Raw genomic sequence first — 19,625 nt, forward strand, 5'->3', positions numbered from 1 at the left:
CTCTCCCATTCTCGAGCTCTCAGCACCGTCTTCCGCACGTCTCCGAGCCCCAGCATCCTCATCCAAAGGAGAGCGCTGGCGCAGGGCCTCTGTCTCTGGAAAAACTCTCACAGATTTTTCCATTTCTTCAAAATGGCCTTATAGGTTATAATTATTAAAAATCATCCTTGCTCGTTGAGAAGCAAAAAGAACAAGAATACCATAAAGAAGATCTGGTGTGTTATCTCCTCGCCTGCAGAGTTTGGGGGTACATTCCCTTCGAGGGGAACCCAGGTGATTTTCCTTATATAAGCCACATCGCTGGTGTGAAAGGCGAATGTGGAGACGCGCGGATGTCCAGCCCAGTAGGGTTTCGGCAGGAGACAGAATGAGCCTGTCCCCCAAGCAGCACCCCCACGCCCAGCGAGAACCCCTACTTTGTTCTTCAACACCATAGATCTGGTTTTGGCTCTCTAGGAACATCCTATGAATGAGATCGTGCAGCATTCTTTTATCTCTGGTTTATTTCTCTTAACGCGATTAGCCTCTGTTACTGGGCGTGGCACCGGTTGGTCCAGTCTCCTTCTGGAGCGGTACTCGTTCCCCTCTGCACCTAGCCAGCAGGATCTTCAACCATGCTTTTGCTGATGGGCGTCTGCCTTGTTTCTGGTTACTGGCTCTCATGAACAGTGCTGCACATGACTTCGGGAATGAAGGAATGCCTTCCTGCTGAGTCAATGCCCAGGATTCGAATCACTGGGTCAGAAGGTAGGAGTGAGTTCAAGGTTAGCGGAGTCTGCCGGTCAGGGCCTCCCTGGAGATGGGCCAGTCTGCACGTCCCCTGGCAGGTATATCGGGGGCCAGTTGCTCCAACCCCCAGCAACAGTTGGTATCGTTCATGGTCTATACTAGCCATTCTGCTCACCATGCCACAGACGGACTTCACGGAGCCCGTGAGCTTGAGTGGGAAAGAATCGCGTCCTTATTTTTACGAACCTACACCGTGGCTTAGCGTTGGCTTCCATTAGGAAGGTAGGACATGAACCATAGCACGGGAGTCTGCAATTTTGGCGTCCGGAGCAATCAATGATATGATAATATTCCACAGCAGGGGTGGCAGAGATCACGAAATAAACTCTTCAGTTATCGCTACTTTGAAATTACTACTCTTTGCAAGCTAACATCTTTTTTGAAAGGGCGTTACTATATGGCAGATTCTCTTAACAGTTAGATAACCGTATTTCAGAATAATTTATCTTCTCTATCATCCTATATATTTTATCTTACACCTCTAAAAGCATTTGAGAAGGAGGCTCAGAGGGTAGCACTGTTTTTGTACCCTGGGAACCCAGTGGTCTGGGACGGAGGAGACGTTTGCTCCCTGCTTTCTCACGTGGCCTCCTGATCCTTCTCCCCCTCCAGCTTTCTTCGGAAAGTATCTTAATGAGTACAACGGTTCCTACGTGCCGCCGGGCTGGAAGGAGTGGGTCGGCCTTCTTAAAAATTCCCGTTTTTATAACTACACGCTCTGCCGGAACGGGGTGAAGGAGAAGCACGGCTTTGACTACTCCAAGGTAAGTCCTGCCTGTCCCTGGCTGGGGGACAGTTAGGAGCGTGACACGGGAGCTTAACTGCCTGGCTTCGGGGGCTGGTGACCTTTACTTCTGTGAGGGACCTCGAGCAGCTGCTGCTTCTCCATGTGTGCATCTCTCAAATAATAGTCTGTGTCGGAGAGAAATGGTCACAGGATGGCCAAGCAGGGTGTTCCTACGGAAAGTGTGCGTACAGACAGTCCAGCCCAGTGAATGTTCCCAGCCAGATAGGCACATGTCACCAGCACACGGGGAGGACAAGCAGCAGACTGTCACCGCCAGCTCCAGAAGTCCCCTCCCATAACTCCTCCCACGGGGACAGCCTCGGCTCCAACTGGCAGCAGGACACTGTTACTCCTGTGTCTGGCTCCTTTGGCTTCCCCCCATGTTGAGACCCATCCCTGCTGTCCCGTGGGGGTGTAGAACATGTGCTCTCATCGTATGACATTCGCTGTGTGGTTGTACCTCAGTGTCTTTGTTTGTTCTCCATGTCATAGTTTTTCTAGTCCTACTAATTTGTCTCATGTGGGACAGAGGGCACAGATCGGATGTGGACAGCTCAGGGAGTGCTCACGCCTGGGTGAGCACCTGCGTCAAGATATAAAGCATTTCCGGCCCCCAGAGTCTCCCTTGTACACCTTCCCAGTCAAAAGTCCCTCCCCCAAGGTAACCTCTGTTCCAGCTTCCATCACCATGGACTGGATTTGCCTGTTCTAGAACCTCACATCCATGGAATCACGTGGTATGGGCTCTTTGTGGTGGGACACCTGTGACAGTCCTCCCCGCACCTGCACACCATCAGCGCACGTCCCCTCGTTGCCACGTAGCGATGTTGTGCGAGTGGCAGGTGTGAGTCAGTGCAGCCCCTGATGGACAGGGTGGGCCTGTTACGAACGAGGCTGCGGTGAACACACGGCTTTGCACAGACGTAGGTAGTCTTCTCTTCTGGTTACACACCTGCGAGGAGAATCGCTGAGACGTAGGATGGGTTCCGGGGTTGAACCAGCTGACAGCCCCAGCCAGGAATGTTACAAGGGTTCCAGTTCCTCCACATTCGTCAGTAACACTGGTACTGTCTTCTTCGTTATTCTCTTGCACTGGGTATAGTGGCGATTCATTGTAGTCTTATCAGAAAGGTTGTTGAGGATCACCTAAGTTAATACACGTAGAGCATCCGAGAGCCCCTTCCATACAGTGATACTACTACAAAGTAGCTCAGATCAGGACAGCAAACTCTCTCTGTAGAGGACCGTATACTAAATATTTTACAGTTTACAAGCCATACAGTCTCTGTTGCAAGTACTTAAGTCTCCCACTGTAGTGTAAAAGCCACCACAGGTAATGTGTGAACAAGTAAGCATGGCTCGTTCCAATAAAACTTTATTTATAAAAATAGACAGTGGCCCTGGTTTGGCCCACGGGGTATAGTTTGCTGATTCTTGGTTTAAATGAGGAGGGGGAAGGGAGGAGGAGGAGAAGAGACTGACTGTGATGTATCATCTGAACTTCTCATTAAAAAAAAAAAAATCTGGAAACCAGCGAATATTCCTGTCCCAACTAAATCTTCAAAGCCAACTCGTGCATCCGCCTGCAGCTTTCTTGATCCATTCTTTCTCCCCAACATTCTTCCCTTCCCTCTCCCTTCCCCACTGTCACTGCCACTAGCCCTGAGCCTGGCTGACTGTCATAAACAGGGCTCTCTGGGTTAGGGGGATGATTCCTCGGGGCTGCCCTCCTTAGTTCATCTCCTTCTGAATCACTACACAAGGTTCCCCCCTCCCCCAGGCAGAAGTGACCAAGAGACAGGCAGTCACACACACAGGACAGCAAGTGGGAAGTAGGGGAGACAGTAGGGAATGGTGGGGACTGTGGAGAAATGTATCTAAGAGGGGAAAGCCAACTCAGATCAGACCTGTCAGTCCCACATAGAAAGGTGAGCCCAAGATAGCCAGGTTTTCTGATTTTTCAGCAGAAGCTACAAATGTATGCATTTTTCCCTGTGAACACTCCTGATTTTGAAATATTGGCAACGCACTCAGACTTTCCTAACATCCTGAGTGAATCAAGTTTGCCTGAGGGCCAGACCTGACCCCTGGATGGGCCGCACTGTGCTGCTCTTCTGCCCGCTGCCACCCCCGTCCCCGGGACTGTGCAGTGAGCTTCTCTTCTTGGAGGCAGTGGACTGGAGTTCAGAGCCCCACTTCCACGCATTACGTTTCCTTCTTGGTTATGCTCCCTACTCCTAAGAGGCTCAATTCCCCAGTCTGGAAAATGGGCACACCCCTGCATGAGTAATAACGTGCACATCTACTTACTGAGCACCTATGGTGGCCCAGCCGTGCTGCGTGTTTTGTGTGTCGCGTTTCTGACCTTCCCAGCCATTATACGCGTGAGCAGACTAGTCGGATTTGGTTGTGTTACTCAACAACTATTTGTTGAGAGCCTGCTCTGTGCCAGACACTGTGTCAGGTGCTGGGTGTTCAAGGATGAGCAGAGACAGACCCAGGCGCTCACAGTCTGGGATGTGGAGTGTGTCATTACCTGGGGAGTGATGCGCATGTGTTAAAGCCAGAACACATGTAAAAGCACAGGTATGCACACATGCACACACACACACACGCCAGCCCTGTCCCCTGTTTCAGCACCCCCAGCAGGAGCCAGTTCAAGCAGACCAGACTTGTCAGTTATTACAACCATCTCCAAATCTTTACTAGTGCTCTCATGCCCTGAATTTATCTAAGTCTTCTCCATCTTCTCGTCCATGAGTCCTTCCCCGAGGGCCCTAAACTACAGGGTTTATTCTTTCTTGAATCAGACTGGCCTCTCTCAGTCGCTTGGGAACAGAAACTCAACTCAGAATGGTTCAGCTGAAGAGGAAACGTACCTGCTGATTTAACGGTCCAGCAGTAATGGCATCAGACATAGCTGGATCCAGGGGCTCAAAAACAAAATCTTTAGGTGGTGGTTTCTCCTCTAAGCTCTGTTTTCTTCTCTCCGGCGCCTCCCTCCCTCCCTTCCTCTCCATCCCCCTCACCCTTTCCCTGCCCCGGTAGCAACATGGCTCTCCCTCTGTCCTCTCACCTAACCTGCCCAGCTAAGAGTAAGGGAGTCTCCTTCCCAGGATTCCAAGCAAGTCTCATTGCATCTCATTGGCTCTGGATGAGTCACATGTCTTCCCCTGAACCAATCAGTGTGCCCAGGGAGGGAGGCAGTGTTTCATAGGGCTGTAGTCACATGGCTCCACTCCTGTGCAGGAGATAGGGACCTCGGGAGCCCTGCCGGGCAGCCAGACCCTGGAACATCAGCTGAGAATAGACCCCATGTGAAACGAAAATGAAAAGCTTCCACAGAAGAAAGCTGAACAGATGCTCCGTGGCCTAAAAACACCCTATCCCACTCCCCTTCTGAGAACAGGAGCACATTTGGGGATCCCTCCCACCTTTGACAGGGGATCACTACTGATGTGTCCCCTCACTGAGTCTGGTCAGTTCAGGCCCCGGTGGCAGAAACCACGTGTGACGGCACCTGGGCAGCGCCCCCTATGGTTGCTCTGTGTCTCACTCTGCACAGGGCAGGTCTCCTTCCCCTCCCAGGTGAATTAATTCCAGGTGCTGTTGAGGGGATTTATAAGCTACAAATACAAATTGTAGTGTTTTGGGGCTGAACCCACTGCTTCCCTCCTCCTAGACTCAGCACAGGCAGATTCTCCAAAACCTAGAAAAACCCATCCCATCCTTGTTAAAATTCCTCACCACATCCATGCCTGGTCTCAGAGCAGCCCTGTAATCAAGTTATCCAGGGACACTCAGAGTCCCTTTGGGGCTGACGACGGGACACACAGCGGCTGTTTTTCCACCCCGTTTCCTGCCACAGACACATCTCCCCTGTGAATGAGAGGAACCCTGTGGGAGGATTCCTGGGCCCCCTGTTAGTGGAGGCCTGGGAACAGAGGGGATAGGGGCCCTTTGGAGTCAGAGCTGGCGCAGGTCCAGGGTTAAGACCTGAGGCGGGCAACAGGCAGTGAGGGCCAGAGCGTCGGGAGGGAGCCAGAGGGAGCTGGGGGTGTCAGCAGAGGCCGAGCCGGGGAGCCCGTGCTCCAGCAGCCTGAAGAGTGAGATAGATGTCTCTACCAGGGTTCATTGTAGGCCTCATTGGCTTCAGTAGGTGGCCCAGCTGGGGAAGAAGTGACAGTCCTTCCCTCGTTCCTTCATAAGGCCCTTTGAGGACTCAGTCCTGAGTCACTATCCCAAGACCAGATGCCCTACAAAGGGTCCTGATGGCAAGGTGGACAGAGAGGCAGCGATGATGAGAGAGGAATGATACAGCACACGTGCTGAGAGCCAGAGAGGGCTGGAGAAGGTGGGACTGGCGGCGGAAGGAGCTAGGAATGACTAGGGTCAGATTGCAGAAGAGGCTTCCAGGTCGGGAGTAGACGAGGCCCAGGTGGCACAAAGGCCCTGAGGGATGGCGTTCTCTGTAAACTTGGATGAGACCACCCTTTGATCCCGAATTTGTGCTTCTCTGTTCCAGAGAAGCCTCCCTCGTGTGCAGGAGGGGAGCGGGTTGAGTTGCTGCTTGCAGCTTTGTTTGTTATCGAAAGAAATCACTGTAGGCCACCAATGTGGGAAGTGATTAAGTGACCACGAAGGAAGCCTACACTGGAGGATTCTAGAAAAAGACAAGGGAGATCTGTGTGTAAAGCCATCAGAAGGGCTTTGGACATAGGGCTGAAGGCAAGAGCATGGTGCAGAGAGAGCTCCTCCAGACCCCTGTTCAGATGTCACCTTCCTAGACCACCGTGTGTCAAGGGTACCCCCCCCAGCTGATCACCACTGACGCACCACACCTGTGCAGAGCACTGGTCCACTTATGTCTGTCTCCTCGCATTAGAATACAAGGCCCTCGAAGGCAGGCGTGTGGATTCGTTGTGTTCCCTGCTGTGTTTGTTGAATGACTGAATGAATACCCACAGTGTGATCTGATCAGCCTAAACAAGATGCCTAAAGCAGTGCTATAAGGCATGTAACGACACATCTGAAAAAGTGCTTCCTGGTAATGGACAAAAGGGGTCAAGATCATAAGCAGGGGTGAGGAGTGACGAAAGGGAACCAGATTTGTTTGGACTCTTTTCAGCTTCGTGTGGAAAACACAGGCATGTGATTCTTGAGGAAGAATGAGTAGCGCTAACTTAGACGTAACATGGAGAGGATCTGGTGAAATCATTGTACATGATACAGAACTGACCCATGTGTTTCTCGCCATAGCCTACACCACATATGCCATTACTCTTCAAAACCAGCACGAAAGGAAACTGAGGCATAGAGAGGCTAAGAAACGAGGCCACCCGGCTAGTAAGTAGTAGAGCTCAGGATTCAAACCCGGGCCATCTGGCTTCCAAATCTGTTCTCTGAACTAAGGCCCGTGGGCCAAGTCCTGCCCACCAAGTGTTTTTGTCGAAACTTTGAGCTTAGAATGGTTTTTCTATTTCTAACTCATTGAAAAAAAAAATCCAAAAAAGAACAGCTTTCATGACACGTGAAAACGACATGAAATTTATAATTCACCAGGCCTCTTGTTTTACTGGAGCGCAGACATGCCCATTCATTTACGTGGTGGCTGCTTTCCTGCTGCAGTGACAGCGAGACATCTGGCCTGCAAAGCCTCACACATTTCCTAGCCGACCCTTTACAGAAAAGCTTTGTTGATGCTTAGTGTAAACCACCGTATACTCATTAATAACTTTGTGGGGGGAAAGCGATGGAACAGATAAAAAGATACAAAGGCCTGAGGTCTCGCTCTGAGTACATTGCTTGTTTGTTTCATGACCTCAGTTTCCCCATCTGTCAAATGGGCACGAAGTCCACTTCTCAGAGTTGCCGTGAAGGTCAGTTGAGCAAACATGTGACAAAAATCAGAGTCCATGTTCATCGTGGGTTTTCTCAGTGCTGGGCTCCTTGCTGAGTGCTTTTATGCATTTGTCCGGTGCTCACACCACCATCTGGAGAAGGGACTGTTATTGGGCCCATTTTTTAGATGCAGAGACTGAGCTGCGGCAAGGTAGCGGTTGGCCCACAGATAGCAGGTGAAGAAGCTGGGGAGCAAGCCCAGAGTTTCTGACTCCAGAGCCCTCGGCTTCATGAAATACGCATTGCTCCTTAAAGCGATGTGACTCTCTTCTGAACACAAACTGCTGTAGAAGCTTCCACAGGGGCAGGATCAGCTTTAGGATTCAGAATAAAAGTTTGACCTGCTGCCCGGGGAGCCAGCAGCTCAGAAGAGGAGACCCTCTGTTACAGGTTGACTTGCCAAGTGAGAGAATATCAAGAGGTGGGCTTGAGGGCTGCCCCCTGGAGGGAGGGGGACAACCTCCCTTCCCTGCGCCCCCATCACCCTCCAACCAGGTCTCAGGAGCAAAGCCATCATTCTCAAGGCACAACCTTAGAGCAGCTCATACGGGCTGCCCAATCGGAAAAGTTAACTAGCCCTGGGAGCCAGGAGACTCCAGTTTGGGGGGATAGCCTGAGAAATGTGGGGTGAACTGGCTTATCTCACCCAAGTTCAGACAAGAGGTAGAACCCCAGGCTTCCGCGGGATGAAGTGTGTGGATCTCCCAGGGGGCACCCATGGGACACGTTTCTCTGGACACCCAGGTCCAGGGAAGAAGAGGAGCGTCCCATCGTGCCAGCTGTGGTCCCTCGCTTTCCTTACAGTCTCTGTCCCCCGTCCCCAGCAGCCAGAGATAATCCTAAGCGAGTGAAAACTTCCTGTCCCTCCCAGGTCCTCTGCCTTCTTGCTGCTAATGAGAATGCTTTTCCACACCCTGCACAGGACTGTGATCACCATGGGGACAGGGACCCGTGACCATGTCCCAAGCCCTTAACAGGAAACCCGGCACCCTGGGAACAGGCACCCAACAAGTATTTGTTAAGTGAGCACATAAATGAGAAACAGCAGCAAAGGCCAAGCCTGCAGAATGAGGCAGGGCGTGAGACGGGCCAGCCCGTCCTGTCACCGAGCTCCCCAGGAGCACGCCCCACACCCCACAGGCTTCCTCGGCTAAATGACCATTTGGGGGAAATGGATGCTTTTGCCCAGAGCTGCAGGCTAGCGATCTCCGCAGATGCACTGGGTTCCTCTTGGTTTACTGATCAGAGTCGGTCGGAGGTCATGATGGACAGGGGAGGCGGGACACTGCTGTGGCTGCTAAGCTCCAGTTAGGAGCAAAGTCCCCAGAAGCTGGCATCACCGCCCACTTGCACAGGATGGCCGGGAGGGCATCGGGGGAAGTTTAGCCCCTCACCTAGGAGAGCAGGAATGGGCCTGGCACAGGGCTACAGAGAGGAGAGAGTTCCTCGTAATCTATCAGCTGATCTCCAGGTTCTAGAAAATTCACCTTTTAGCCTGCTCGGTCCCCTCCCCTGTCTCACCCTTCCTGTTAACAACCCACATCCTTGACTCCTTCCTGGCTGACCCAGGTACCCAGTTAAGCTTGTCCAGAACTTAGCACTCCTGCCTTCGCCCTGATACTTTCTTTCTCCTGGACCCTGCCACCCCATCTCTATACCCTTCACCCAAACCAGAAACCGGGTGGCAGGGCATGAGGTGGGGGGAGAGGGGGCGTGTGACTGCCCCTCTCCACATGCAGCCAATGGACACATCCTGTCTACTGAATCTGCTCCCAGCCGTGACTGGACAATGCCACTGTCCCCCTGGCCCAGGTCCCCTATCCCTCACTCTGATGTCTGGATGCTCAGTACTGTGGCCAGAGAGCTGGCATGTCCTCGTGGGCCCGCCTGTGGCTCACTGCCCACCCCTGGAATAAAGGCAGTGTCCTCTTCAGTCCACATGGACGGCCAGATGCTGTAGCCAGCGGAGGTCGGCAGAGCCTTAGCTGGCGTCCAAGTGGCTTTGAAGAGGACCCAGAGGGTGGGTGCTCTCAGATACGCAGGAAATCGGCCACACCACCAAGACAGCCAGTGTGAGCCTCCTTGTCAGAGCCGGCTCCGTGCAGGGCGCCGTGTCAAGGGCTTTTCATCTCCCAGCACTTGAGCCCCTCCTGGCAGCCCGGAGAGGCCGACCCGCTCATCCCAGCACACATTTCTAAACATGTAATATCACAGGTCATAGGAGCCCCCATGTTACCCTCCCCGGGAGGTGACCAGCCCCCTGCTAAGGGCGGAGGATGCCTTTGTTCTGTTGCCTGTGCAGATATCCCCAAACAATACGTGACATTTGGTGAGGTTTTCGCCTGCACACAAATGGTGTTGGATCCTGCACGTCCCTCCACGGTCCACTTTCCTCACCCAGCGTCAGGCCGGTAAGGTCTGTCCGTGTCCGTCCAGATGGCTCAGAGCTTGTGCTTTCGGGACGCTGGATCATGGCACTGTAGGTCTCTCCTGGGAAGGGATGTGCATGGTGGCTTTTCAGAAAACATGTTTAATCACAGCCAACTAGGCATGTCATTCCAGAAGCAAGCACTGAGGATGGACTTATTACAGAGAGCGGCGGCCCTCCGCATGGCTCCCCACCGGCCCGAGGCAGCAGGTTTCAGCTTCTGGTCCCCACCGTGCTACTGGCCACGTCCGTGGGTCCCTCTCTCCTTTTAAGAACTTTCCCAGCCCCTCCAGGCCATGCTCCACAATGTAGCAGGAGCTCTTTGACTTAGGTGACCTATAGTGTTATTTTTATGTGATAGGTTCTACAGAATCCTCATAGAAAACCTTTTGTCATTTCCAAAAAGTACTCCAGGAAAAGTATACAAAGTAGCAAGTAACTTTCTCCCCCATCTCTCCCTTTATCCCAGACCCCAGTTAGCACACTGATAATCTGTCCTTCTAGATTCTTCTTGGGTGCTCAAAAGCAGATGGATTTAGGGGTTTGGCTTCTCCTCTGCACACTGCTACCCTCTGTCCCCACAGAAAGGTGGGATTTTCCTGGTTTGAGAGTAACTCACTCTTTCCCTCAAAAGTGTGATCTCAGACAGCTTTCCATCACAGTAACTACGGACTTGCTTCCATGCAATGTCTGTCCAGCACTGCATTGTATGAAAACAGTGTGAACTCATTAATCACGTCCCTGTTGCTGGTCACTGCAATACATTTCTGCTTTGTGAACACAGCTGCAGTGGCCGTCCTTGTGATCCGTGTGGTGTCAAGTATCCCAGAAGGCGTGTCTTGGAAGCCCGGGCACACCCACTGGTGTCGGTCCTACGGTTCACTTCAGGGTAGAAGCTGTAGCCACTTCTTGACGTTTTCGTCTGCAAAATATTACCTCATTTTTAAAGTGATCATTTCGGACAGAGCTGCTCCCCAGGGAGCAGCAGATAAATTTCAGGAACTCGTTACCTTCTTGCGAGATTAGCAGCTAAAGATTTTTTACCAAGTTCAAGATGAGTTTAGGCAAAGCTCAGCTTCATAGCTGAGCTTTTAAGGCCCTCGGTTTCTGTGTATCCCTCTTCCTCCCGCTCCTCTCTCATCCTGCCCACCCACACCCCGCTTGCAGCTCATTTTCTGCCTCAGAGTCCCTGCATCTGTCGTTCCTTCTGCCTGGAACACTTCCTCTGGATCAGTGGTTCTCAGCCCTGGCTGCACACTGGAACCCCTAGGAGCTTTTAAAAAGCCCAGTGCCTGGGGAAAACCACAGACCAATTAAACCAGCATCTCTGGCAGTAGGCTCACACCTCAGCAATGCTCCCCCAAGGATTCCAGAAGGCAGTTGAGGGTCAACCCCAATGACAAAGATCTTCCCGTGCCCAGCTCATCACTCAGGACTCAGCCCCAGTGTCACCTTCTCGGAGAGGCCCTCCCTGACTGCCCCAGCTAAAGTATGCCCCCACTCCAGCTCCTTAGTCACAGCTTATTTCCATCATCTCTCACACATTTGTCACTGTCTTGGTTCTGGGTTTACATGGTCGGCTGCTCCTGCCCCCAGCACAGCACTCCGGGAATACAGGGATGGCTCCACCCTGTTCAGCAGTATTTCTGGAACCTCCAAAAGACTTCAGGTTTAGGAAACAAGACTCAGGAGGCCTGGCTGCAGTATTTACCAGCTGTGTGACATTAGGCAATTCACTTAACTTCCCTATGCCTTAATCTCTTGTTCCGGAAAACAAGAATTCGCATCACCCCTACTTTCTGCAGTTGTACAAGAATTAAATGAACTGATACCAGTAAACACAGAGCTACTCCTGGCATTCTGTGAGCACTCAAAAGTGTGAGCTAGTATTATTTTTATATCCATGACAAATGGACGGCAGATTGCAACTTCTCCCCATCCTCTGTAAGCCCCTCTGCTTCTTTTTCTCCATTAGCGCCATCTCCTTGCTCACTGATTGGCTTTCTGCCCCTGGACGATCAGCAACCCAACCCCCCACCCAGGGATGGGGCAGGAATTGTCTGTCTGGATGAGTGCAGTGGCCCGGCTCCTCACACGTTCTCCTATCTCTCCCCGCCCCCCAGGACTACCTGACAGACCTCATCACCAACGACAGCGTGAGCTTCTTCCGCACGTCCAAGAAGATGTACCCCCACCGGCCCGTCCTGATGGTCATCAGCCACGCGGCCCCCCACGGCCCTGAAGACTCCGCCCCCCAGTACTCGAGCCTCTTCCCCAACGCGTCCCAGCACATGTAAGCTCCAGCACCCTGCCCGCAGAGCCGCTGGGTGGTGTGAGGGTGGGAGGGTCAGGCTTCAGGATGCTAATGGCATGATGGTGACAGAGCTGTGCCTTGTCTCAAATCCTCCTGGTGCAAAGACCCCAGGAACACATTGCTCACTTGGGGTGACCCGGTCGCAAATCAGCCAGGCTGGCCAACGGGCCGAAGCCGGCGGCAGGTGTTAAGTCAGGACCCTCATCCTCCCCTGACCCCAGGAGGTCTGTGCGTGCATTGTGGTATAGTGGGTTTCCTTTGTGATCCTGTCTATTTTATGCATTTCAAATCGTTTTTTTGAGAAGAGGTCCGTCGCCTCATTAAACCGTGGGTACTTTCCACAGCCTTTCCTGAGCCGTTGGCCACGTGACAGGCTCCATGCTGAGTCCTTACACGGCACCGAACCCCTGGACAGTCACAATGACCCTTGAAGTATGATTTATCCATTCCTGTGTAACAGTTACCCCGACACTGAGCAGCTAAAACCGCAAACGTGTATTCGGTCACAGTGTGTGAGTCAGACACCTGGGGGCGGCCTGTCCGGAAGGTTCTAGCGCTGGGCCTCCTGCAGTTCTAATCCAGGTGTCAGCCCGGGCTGCAGCCACCTGCGGCCAGCCTGGGGCGCGCCCCCACGGCAGCCCCTCGGCACCAGCCTCTCCGGAGGGTTGTTTGGGTGTCTTCACGGCATGGCAACCAGCAGTCTTCCTCCAGAGCAAATGATCTAAGATGGAGGAACGGACTCAGGGGCCTGGGGTAGGCAGAGAGAGGTCAAGATGGAAGCCAGAGTCCTTTTGAGGTCATCTAAAAATGACACACCATCGCTGTGCCGTTTTCTCGTGGTTGCACAGACCTGTGCTGCCAGTGTGGGAGGGGGGACACAGGGTGTGGATGCCAGGAAGTGGGAGCCACCAAGAGCTACCGTGGAGGCTGCCTACCACACCTGGCATTCCCAGTTCATAGATGAGAAGACCGAGGCACAGAGAGGCGAGGTAACTCGGGGCTGGGAAACCACAGAGCCAGATTTGGGTCCTGGCCCCAGCCCCACCTCCCATCTCTCTACCCACCCTTCCGTCCTCCTCCCTCCAGGTGGCTAGCAAATCTCTCTGGAAAGTTCTCTCTCGCCCTGCCTCCAGCCACCTCCCGCTTAGCAGTGAGTGATACCCAGCAGCCCTTGCTGTGACATTGGGGCGACAAGGACAGGGCAATTTGGAATCCGCCTGAATATTCCGGGTGTTTAATTGTCATCATTACCAGACCATGTTGCCCTCCTCGTCCCCTCGCTGTAATTACTTTCCGACAGTGCCCAGAGTGGCTCCGAGAGGAGGAGGCAGTGTGCTCACCGCCCGATCCCCTGGTCTTCGGGGAAGAGACTGGACAGATGGTGAACGGCGTTCCAGGGGCCGTGGCATCCCGTCGCTCCCCCGCCGGCAGCCCCGCCTCTCTGCGCACCTGAGTTGCCCGCCCGCACCCCCAGCCCGCTCCGAGGAGTGTGGGCAGCTCAGTCCCACCTAGGGAGACGCCTGGGGCGGGGAGCGGGGGCCAGGTCGGCTCCGCTTCTGCAGCTTCTCCTTTAAAAGAGGTGCAGGCATCCCTCCTCCCAGGCAGCCCTCGAGTTTCATGAGATTGTTTGACATTGCCTGCTCATTTATTTTCCCTTTGAAATGAAAATTATAGAAATTGAACATGAGGAACGCCTGCTATTACTTACCCAGAGAATCCCGCCGCCTTGTGAAGGAGGGCTGTGTTTGGAGGGCTCTCCTGTCTCTGGGGTATAATCATTTGCAAAACAAAACCAAGAACCAGAAACTTCTGCAGCTGGGATATTTAATTATGACAGTCAAGGAGGGGGGTGAGGAGGAGACAGGGCCCTGCTGGTGGGTCAGAGTTCTAGATCTTTCTGTCCAGAGGCTCCTGTCCAGCTGCTGCGCAGTCAAGCTTGGTGTCCCCTTCTTGACTTGGGCCTCGTGGGCTCTCCCAGACGCTGATGCGGGGTCCCACACCACCTGCCTGGGGCCCCATCCCACTTCCACACATCTGGGCACACACACGAGATGCAGACAGAGACACGCAGACTCACACGAACACATACATGCTCACACAAACATACAAAGATACACATAGATACACACGTAGATACCCAGACACACACAAAGGTACCCAAATGCACACACAAACATGAACACCGTACCCATGGACACAGATACCCTCACAGATGCACACATATGCACAGGCACAGATACACAGACACAAGGATACAAACAGATACACAAATACATAAACACAAGCACAGGCACACACAGATTACATAGACCCAGACACACAGGCGTGTAAACACAGATCCGCACCCAGACACACACAGACACACACGCAGACAGGTGCACACAGAAGCATACACAGACACCCCAACCCCCACCAGCGCCCAGAGCTCCCTTCGAGGTGTGGCGTCCGATGGTGGGGTCCAGGCCGCGGGGACAGCCAGGAGACGGTGGGTGTTAGGCGGGCTCCTGGGGCACAGTGAGGGGCGGGAGGCGTGTCCTCTCCCCAGCAGAGGGGAGTGGTGCCGCCTTCAGGCCTGTGGCGAACAAACGAACGCACCACGCATTCCTCGGATGCTTGAGGGGGTGAGGCTTTTTGCTCTTTGTTCCGCCAGCAGCTGGGTTCCTGTGAAAATGCGACCTCCTCCCTGGAGGAGCCTGGCCTCCTGCTGGTGACCAGCAAGCTGGACTGGGCCTCAGGGGGTCCCCAGGCCCTGCGGGCGCCCGGCTCTGAGATCCTGAAGAGGGCTTAGAGAAAGGGCTTCAGCAATCCTTCCACTGCGGGCCCGACACTCACCCCTCACTGTTCTCAAGGGCAGACACCAGCCTAATAGAATCTAATAGATTCAGGGATGATTGCTCAAAATTGCATCCTGGAATCCGGCCCCTTGGGCCTCCGGGAACAATTTTCCCATACCACCGAACAGCTCCGAGGGCGTGTCTACGCAGCCCCTGCCCCCAGCAGCTCCCTTCCAGCTCCTCCATGGGGGGGGGGGGGGGGGTATTCCTGGAATGTTCTACACGAGGGTCAAGCCCTAAGCCGGCCCACAGGAGAGCCAGGCCTTGCCCTTGATCAAAAGAGGCGGCATGTGGGGGGGCTGGATTTAGCGGTGGGGGACTAGCCAGGCACTCGAAGCAAAGTCCAGAAGGAATCTCCAGGCTTGTGACTCACCCCCACGCCACCCAGCAGCGGTCTCCCTCACTGTCAGCAGCGTCATGCCCTCTCCCCAAGCACCCTGAGGCTCTGACACCCCAGGGCTGCGGACTGTGCTGGTGGGGGCAGGTGAGGCACTAGGAGCTTTCTCCCCTGTCTGCAAGGCCCACTCGCCTGCCCTCGCTCCCCGCTCGCCACCCCTTGCCCCCTTCTTAGCCGTTTTGAAAAGCCTTTGTCTTCAGTGGAAATACAACCTTTATTTTCAGCTCTGACTGGGGAGGGGATCAGATCTGAGGGGAGCTAGACCAGCGCAACGGATGCCACATTCTGTGGGGTGAAGAGGGCACTTCCCATCAGCAGTGCTCCCCGCCCGGGATACTCCGCACGTTGGTGGGGTGTGCCCGGGGCTCAGAGCCCGGGGCCTGGTGTGAGCTGAGGCAGCCAGAGGTGCTCCTGCTTTGGGACGGAGCCCTAGATGACTAGAGTCACCTGGAAAGTGCCAAAACCATGAACCACATTGACCCCTTTTGGCCAAGGAGGGCCTTGGCCAAAGTCACGGCCGAGCCCAGACGGACTGGAGGGTGTCAGGGAGGCGAATATATTACGGAGGCAGTGGGCAACCATCGACCAGAGCGGCTCCTGGAGTTCCAAGCCCAGCTCTGCCTCTGGCAAGTTTGTCCCCTTGCCGGGCCTCCGTGTGGTCACTGGGGCAGGAAACGGGCACCTGCTCCAGGGGTGGTGAGTGGCGAGGAGAGGGTGGGAGGTGAACCCTCCGAGCTGTGCCCTGTACGCGGAATGTGGGAGGTGGTCTGTAGACCCCAGAGGCTGTGGTGATTTGTTCAGTATGACGGGTCATCACCGCGGACCCCGTGACAGAAGCCCCCCCCCCCCCCGCCGCCTACCTTGGCTGCACCGCTGCCGTCGAGACTGTGGGCAGGTCCCCCCAAGCTTCTCTGACCCTCTGTTTCCTCCTCAGTAACTGGGAGATGAGATGAGAACAAACGGGAAGAGGAATCGTGACAAACATACTCTCGGCCGCCGTCCTTACGTTTTGGGTCCTACATCCATGACTACTGTTGACTTGATTTTTTAGATTTTCTTCTTTTTTTTTAAGTGATCTATTGCAAAAGGAAGCTCTGTAGTTGCGTCTTCACCACAGTAACCCTCCCTTGCCCAAGGCAACTGAAGGATCAGGGCTAGGCTAAGGAGTTCGAGTGGGGGGCCCGTGCCTGCTGGAGGCTCTGGGCCTGACCCTCTCCCCATCTTAAGAAAGAGCGGAGCGAACCGCAGGAGGGTGTTAGGAGTGTCACACCAGACTGAGACTGGGGCCCGACACAGCGGGCAGGCTGGCAGAGTTGCGCCGGGAAGGACTGAGTTCTCACTGTGCGGCTCTGGGTCACTTAAGGCTGGGTGACCCCTGGTCCCCCCAGGTGCACACCCCGCGCTGGGGAAACACTGGTGTAAGCCTTAGCAGAGCCCCTGATGCGCCACCGCGCCTTCCCCAGATGGGCGCTCACGCCGTGCAGGAGGCTGTCTCCCTGAGGCGTGGGGGCCTGGGGACCTGCAGGGCTGGGGGGCTGGGGACTTGGGGGGCTGGGGACTTGGGGGGTTAGGGGACTGGGGATCCTGGGGGGGCTGGAGGGCTGGAGACCTGCAGGGCTGGGGACTTGGGGGGCTGGAGACCTGGGAAGCTCGGGGACTGCAGATTTGGGGAGTGGGGAGCCTGGGGGTTCGGGGCAGCCCCACACCCGGCCTGACCCGGGTGCATGTTTGCCCGCAGCACGCCGAGCTACAACTACGCGCCCAACCCTGACAAGCACTGGATCATGCGTTACACGGGGCCCATGAAGCCCATCCACATGGAGTTCACCAACATGCTGCAGCGGAAGCGTCTGCAGACCCTCATGTCCGTGGACGACTCCATGGAGACGGTAGGCCGCCCCAAGCTCGCAGCCCTCCCCGCCCTCACCCCGTCCCGAGCACCACCAGCTGCAGAGGAAGGGAAGTGGAGGCAGAATGAGCCCACAGACTGACAGCCCTGGGGAAGTGGCCGTGAGCGGTCCCAGCAAAGCCTCTGCCTTCGTGGCGCGGACAAGCTCGGCCGGTTCCGTGTGGTACATTTGAGGCAGCTTTACTGAGACAGAATCCACGTGCTGTATTATTCCTCAAGTGCAGAGCCCGGTGGTTTGACTGTGTCGCAGACTATGTCACCAGCACAGTCAACTTTAGACACGCTCATTACCCCACACGGGAGCCCCGCGGCCCTCAGCCATCACCCCCAGACTGCCTCACCTCGGGTCCTCAGGCGGTCGCTAACCTGCTTCGTGTCTCTGCAGACTCGCGTCTTCTGGACGCTTCCTAGAAGTGGAATCCCATGACATGTGATCTTTCGTGTCTCGCTGCCTTCACTCAGCATCACGTTTCCGAGATTCATCCATGCGCTAGCTCACATCTTTCTTTTTATGGCTGAATAGTAGTCCATCGAATGGATATACAAATTTTTTTAATTTTATTTATTTATTTGTGATAGAACGAGAGTAAGAGAAAGAGAGAGCACAAGGACGGGGAGCAGCAGGCAGAGGGAGAAGCAGACTCCCTGCCGAGCAGGGAACCCGATGCGGGGCTCGATCCCAGGACTCTGGGATCCTGACCTGAGCCGAAAGCAGGCACTTAACCACTGAGTCACCCAGGTGCCCCTTAAATTTTTTATGTATCCACAGTATCTGCATCCAGGGTAGAGCCCAACACAGGCTTGAACTCATGACCCCGAGATCAGGAGTCGGACACTTAACCCACCAGTCACTCTGTGGCTATACCGCTATTTAAAATCCATGGGGCACCTGGGTGGCTCAGTCGATTAAGTGTCTGCCTTTGGCTCAGGTCATGATCTCCCAGTTCTGGGATCGAGCCCCGCAGCGGGCTCCTTGCTCAGCAGAGAGACTGTTTCTCTCCTTCGCCTGCCTTTCCCGACCCCTCATTCTCTCTCTCTCAAATAAAATCTAAATAAATAAATAAATCATATTCATTCATTCATTCATTTTAACTCCATGCAGTTTAAAATTCAGTGTCACGGCTGCACTAGCCACGTGCAGGCGCCCAGTAGCCACATGGGACTGGCAGCCGCCATCTCGGACAGCACAGGCACCACCCCCCAGCACCCTGGAAGGTTCTGCGGGACAGCACTGTTGTAGATCACCAACACCTGCCCCAGGCCACAGTCCGCCTTCATCCCCTCATTCATCCATTCATTCATCCTGCCAGCAGCATTGGCGGAGTGCCAGTGCTGTGGGAATGCAGCAGAGAACATGGTGACAGACGCTCCCGCCCGCGTGGAGCCCCCCATTCTAATCCGGGGGCTGGGGGAGCCCCACTCACACCAAAGAGATAAAGGGGAGCTACACTGCCAAGAAGGGGTGCAGGACGCGACGGCAGGTGGGGAGGCTGCAGTCATTCCAGTTACAAATGTGTCAGTCCCCGCAGCGAGGTGCCGCGAACACCCGAAGCCGAGAAGGGTCGGGCCCCAGGGTGCTCGGTGCCCTCAGCCCTGCCCTGCGCCCTCACCACCTCACCGCCTTTCAGCTCTACAACATGCTGGTGGAGACGGGCGAGCTGGACAACACGTACATTGTGTACACCGCCGACCACGGCTACCACATCGGCCAGTTCGGCCTGGTGAAGGGCAAGTCCATGCCGTACGAGTTCGACATCAGGGTCCCGTTCTACGTGCGGGGCCCCAACGTGGAGGCCGGCTCGCTGTAAGTGCCTCACCCACCCCCTACCCAGGGCCCCGCCTTCCCAGGGAGGCCTCCGGGCTCCACCAGCCCCCAGAAGGCTGAGAAGCAGGTGGCTCCAGCATGTGGCCCCAAGCCACTCCCTTGGGCGACACGTGACGTGGGCAGGTGAGCCTTGGTGCCAAGTGAAACACTGATTATGTCACCTGGGTGGGTTCTGACACATTTTATAGCTCTCCGCCGGGGAAGGAGAGACCGGGGGCCGTTAGCACCTGTAAAAACAGACCGTGTGTGCTGGGGCGGCGTGCCAGCGAGTCGGGAGCTGGCCTGTGTGCGCGTCGCCGCCAGCGTGTGGGAAGGCCGCCTTGATTTCTCTCTGGCCTGGGGGATCCCTGGGGCGGCTGCCGGGGAGGAACCCTGCCGCCTCAGTGCAGGGTTGTCTGCCATGGTCAGCTGGGGCAGCTCAGGCCACAGCACAGAGGGAAA

General features: G+C 54.9%; 1 protein-coding gene across 3 annotated transcripts in view; it reads left to right on the plus strand.

Moving 5' to 3' along the window:
* The window catches only part of LOC111141851 (sulfatase 2), a 112,273-nt gene that overhangs the window by 72,371 nt on the left and 20,277 nt on the right, over positions 1 to 19,625 (plus strand). For all 3 annotated transcript variants that reach the window (XM_022494693.1, XM_022494691.1, XM_022494692.1), the window contains exons 4-7: positions 1,402 to 1,553; positions 12,029 to 12,198; positions 17,189 to 17,339; positions 18,988 to 19,163. In XM_022494693.1, coding sequence (XP_022350401.1) covers positions 1,402 to 1,553; positions 12,029 to 12,198; positions 17,189 to 17,339; positions 18,988 to 19,163 — 649 coding nt within the window. The remainder of the gene's footprint in view (positions 1 to 1,401; positions 1,554 to 12,028; positions 12,199 to 17,188; positions 17,340 to 18,987; positions 19,164 to 19,625) is intronic.

This window comes from Enhydra lutris, unplaced genomic scaffold (genome assembly GCF_002288905.1).
Source record: "Enhydra lutris kenyoni isolate GAN:26980312 unplaced genomic scaffold, ASM228890v2 scaffoldscaffold6, whole genome shotgun sequence".
Taxonomy (NCBI): domain Eukaryota; kingdom Metazoa; phylum Chordata; class Mammalia; order Carnivora; family Mustelidae; genus Enhydra; species Enhydra lutris.